Here is a 3852-nt window from a genome sequence, read left to right as displayed (position 1 = left end):
ATTGAGCTTTAGATCATGCTTTGTTGTTTAGTTGTTGTGGAAGCTGATTCTAGATGTAATTATGCATCTCTTTTTCAAGTAGATGTAATGTATGCATCTCTTTTCAAGTAGATGTAATTTGGCGAAACAGAGATTAAATGTCTGTTTAAGATACTGCAAACAAATGATACACTCTTTTGAAACCTGAAATCTGTTTATTAATCACAGGTTTGGTTTTTGAAAACAAAGGTTAAATGTCTGTTCACTTTTGGTCAATCAGATGTTTGTTTTTCCTTTTGTAATCTTTGTTTTTGAAACAAAGGTTAAGATTTCAAACAGTGGTATGAGAAACATATGTTTGAAACCTCTGTTTGGTTACATACAGAGTCTTGAGAAACAGTGATTTGGCGAAACAGAGATTACCCCTTTACCAACAGTTGTTGACTTTAGTCAAACAGAGTTTTAGATACCTCAAACAAATGATACACTCTTTTGAAGCCTAAAATCTGTTTATTAATCAGAGGTTTGGTTTTTGAAAATAAAGGTTAAACGTCTGTTAACTTTTGGTCAATCAGTTGTTTGTTTTTCCTTTTGTAATCTTTGTTTTTGAAACAGAGGTTAAGATTTCAAACAGTGATATGAGAAACATATGTTTGAAACCTCTGTTTGGTTACAAACAGAGTCTTGAAAAACATTGATTTGGCAAAACAGAGATTACCCTTTACCAACAGTGGTTGACTTTAGTCAAACAGAGTTTTAGATACCTCAAACAAATGATACACTCTTTTGAAACCTAAACGAGTATGAGCCAAGCTTGTTTGTTAAAAGTGTTGTCACCTAGACGAGTATAAGCCAAGCTCAAGCCAAGTTGATGCTCGTTTAATAAACGTGCTTAATCCCAAGTTTCATACACAGATTAGGGTAAAAACTTATGTAATTCATTTGACTTATGTAATTCGTTTAATATATGGATATGATCCAGCCAGAAATCATTATTTTAGATTTAATGGTAAAGTTAATGATATTAATAATGACTATTTCTCACAGATCATTATGGATGGCAAATTTAATAATTAATAATGATTGTTTCTCACAGATCATTACGAAGAGAGGAAAAACTTTCAAACCATACCTACATGTTTTTTTCTAAGTAATAAAAATTGCTACTTGCGTCGGATACAAATGCTAAGTGCAAGCTTGCACGAGTCCATACTCAATTCGGTACCAAAATTAAAATAATAAATAAATAGCCTCGTCTCGGGCCGAGTTTTACCTATCTACAACTCTCCAGATGCAACTGCTACTGCACCCATCGCCATGTATGTTTTCACATGATCGTGTTTGTTTCTAGTTATGGGGGCTCTGCATAAGGTCAGCCAGCGTGATCTTGCCACAGTTTCCAGTGTCCAGCCGATCAAATATTTTGCATATTTGTAATATGTCTTTCTCCGAGATCTTTCCCATCTCCTTTAGCTTGTATATCACAAATTCTGACTTGCTGAAACCATGTAAATATTTAAATTTAGAATCTAGTGACCAAAAGGCACAGTAACTAAGACATTCTGAGCAAGACAGTTAAAAAAAATGATCATCCACTAATATTCTTGTTCTCATAACCTGTGGCATTTAGCCAACCAGGTACTAATGATTCACGTAAACCAGTTGTTATCGGATCTAGATTTGATGCTCCTTACACTTGTTTAATCCATGTATCATGGTTTTAAAAAGCTTGAGGCGCTCCTAGACGTTTAGGTCCCAAAAGCCGAGGCGTGTGAAGTCATCAGTTTACATATGCCTTTTTATCATCATAATTTCTTATTCCCTTTGGGTTGCTATCAAATATGAGCCTCATAACTTTTTTATCCCTTTGGTTGTTTTCACATATAAGCCTCACACATACCCAAATCCCCGCCCAGATGTGCATGAAAAGGTTCATAATTATCATGTTATATATGTCACTACTAGATACATGTTTACTAGCTATTGTTAAACCGTACATATTAGTAATATTACTCTTTACAAATTTTAATTGTTGAGCCATTTTAATCTGATGTCATATACATAATATATACATCTACAGTTGATCTAACATTCAACAAAACATTAATAAACCCAATGAAAAAAATAATTACCTGACATAGCCGTTGTTATCAATATCCGCAGCAAGAAACTGAGAAACGGTCAAACCCTGGTCAAGAACCCATTTAGCCATCCTCCTATGCCTCTTATCCACTCTAGCCTCAGCCAAATAGAGAAAGGCCCGAGCCACAGCCAGGGTGGACACAAGCAACCAAATGGAAGCAAAAATACGCCCTGCCATGGACCTAAAAGCCCGGTCACCATACCCAACAGTAGTCACAGACATAACCGACAGATAAAAGGAATCAAGCCAGTTTAGCCTCTCAACATAATGCATAACAGCAACACCAACCCCAATACAAAGAATCACAACCCCTAAAGCCAACGCCACCTTCATCCGAATCCTCATCCTCCCCTTCTTCACATCAATTATATACGAAGGATGATCATGATCGACATCATGCCCCCCATGCTTTAACGACCGCAACAAATGAGTTTCTTGCAGATCCAGAACATAGCTAACCATCCCACTAAGCAAGATATCAATAAACCCAAACCCAACCAACACAAACATAATGGAAAAGAGCTTGGTGACAACAGTATTAGGCGTTATATCACCATAGCCGATGGTACACATTGTAACTATGCAAAAATAAAGGGCATCAACGACGACATGTGTCTCAGAAGCAACAAAATGTTCCCTGTTGTACCAGTAAATGACGACACCAAGTGACAAATACAAGATCAAAAGCAATACCGCTTGGCGAACAATCGAGGATGAACTGGACTGAGGCGGTCTGGTCTCTGCTGCAGGATGCTCAAAATCATTAATCGCAGCCATAGCAGGTGCTGTTTTGGAGCGGTGTAGATTAGTCTTCCCAAATGAATAATTAGGATCTGATAACCATGACGGAGGAGGATCCGGATCACCATCAGGGCTTAATATCGAATTCGAATTCAAATCAGAAGCAAACGGCCTTTGATTATTATTGAAAGACAAAGCTAACGCATCAACAATTGGTTCTCTTGGAGAGCCAAAGATAAGCATATCTTTGAACTCTGAAGGGGTTAGGGTTACAGGTATGGAGATTTCATCGTCTTCGGGTAGAGGACAGAGTACCGATGGTGTATTCGTCGTCGATAGGAGTGGCTCTTTATCCATCGCCGCTTTAATCGGTGGATACCGAAGAAGACGAAAGTATGAAATAAGAAATGAAAGTGAAGATTTTACCAGTGAAAGTGAATCAGGCAGGAAGCAGTCAGATCTTTGAAATTGAAGCAGAAGATTCGTTGGTGATGATGATGATGATTGTTGAATATTCAAACGAGAGAGATTGACGGAGAAAAAACGGGAATAATTAACAGGAAGGATACGTATTATAATTATGCGTATTGATAGGTGTTTAGAGAATAGAGATGGTGATGGACATCTGTCTCATGTATTGGGCGAATGAATCATTCATGTATGTGAAGAAGATGGCTACAACCAACGTGAGGTGTGAATTTATTTACCTAGGAGGGTTCGGGGTTTTTTGTATCATATGAATGTATAGTGGGGTAGGCAAATGGATTTTTGTTCAAGAATGAAATTTTGTTGCAACTGTTCATATTCGATTCATTCTTCGGAACCATATCACATCTCGATTCTAATAAAATAGGATGAATTGAGACGGTATTTTGTAGCTGATGAGGTGACGTGCCAGGCACCGAACCGAACATCATCCACCCCGGACCGACCATCCTCTGCCAGGGAGCGAACGCTAGTCACCGAAGACAAGACGCCACTGGATCGAA

General features: G+C 37.9%; 1 protein-coding gene across 1 annotated transcript; it reads right to left on the bottom strand.

Annotated features, from left to right (window-relative positions):
• Positions 1 to 1030: 1030 nt before the first annotated feature.
• Positions 1031 to 3553, bottom strand: LOC110876296 (two-pore potassium channel 3). Its single transcript, XM_022124474.2, has 2 exons — positions 2112 to 3553; positions 1031 to 1477 (listed from the first exon to the last, which is right to left on the bottom strand). Exons 1-2 carry the CDS (start codon positions 3218 to 3220, stop codon positions 1327 to 1329), a joined length of 1260 nt encoding a protein of 419 aa, XP_021980166.1. The 5' UTR covers positions 3221 to 3553; the 3' UTR covers positions 1031 to 1326.
• Between the last annotated feature and the right edge of the window lie 299 nt (positions 3554 to 3852).

Source organism: Helianthus annuus, chromosome 1 (genome assembly GCF_002127325.2).
Source record: "Helianthus annuus cultivar XRQ/B chromosome 1, HanXRQr2.0-SUNRISE, whole genome shotgun sequence".
Taxonomy (NCBI): domain Eukaryota; kingdom Viridiplantae; phylum Streptophyta; class Magnoliopsida; order Asterales; family Asteraceae; genus Helianthus; species Helianthus annuus.
Note: the sequence above shows the minus strand (reverse complement) of the source record. Positions and strands in the feature narration are given on the sequence as shown.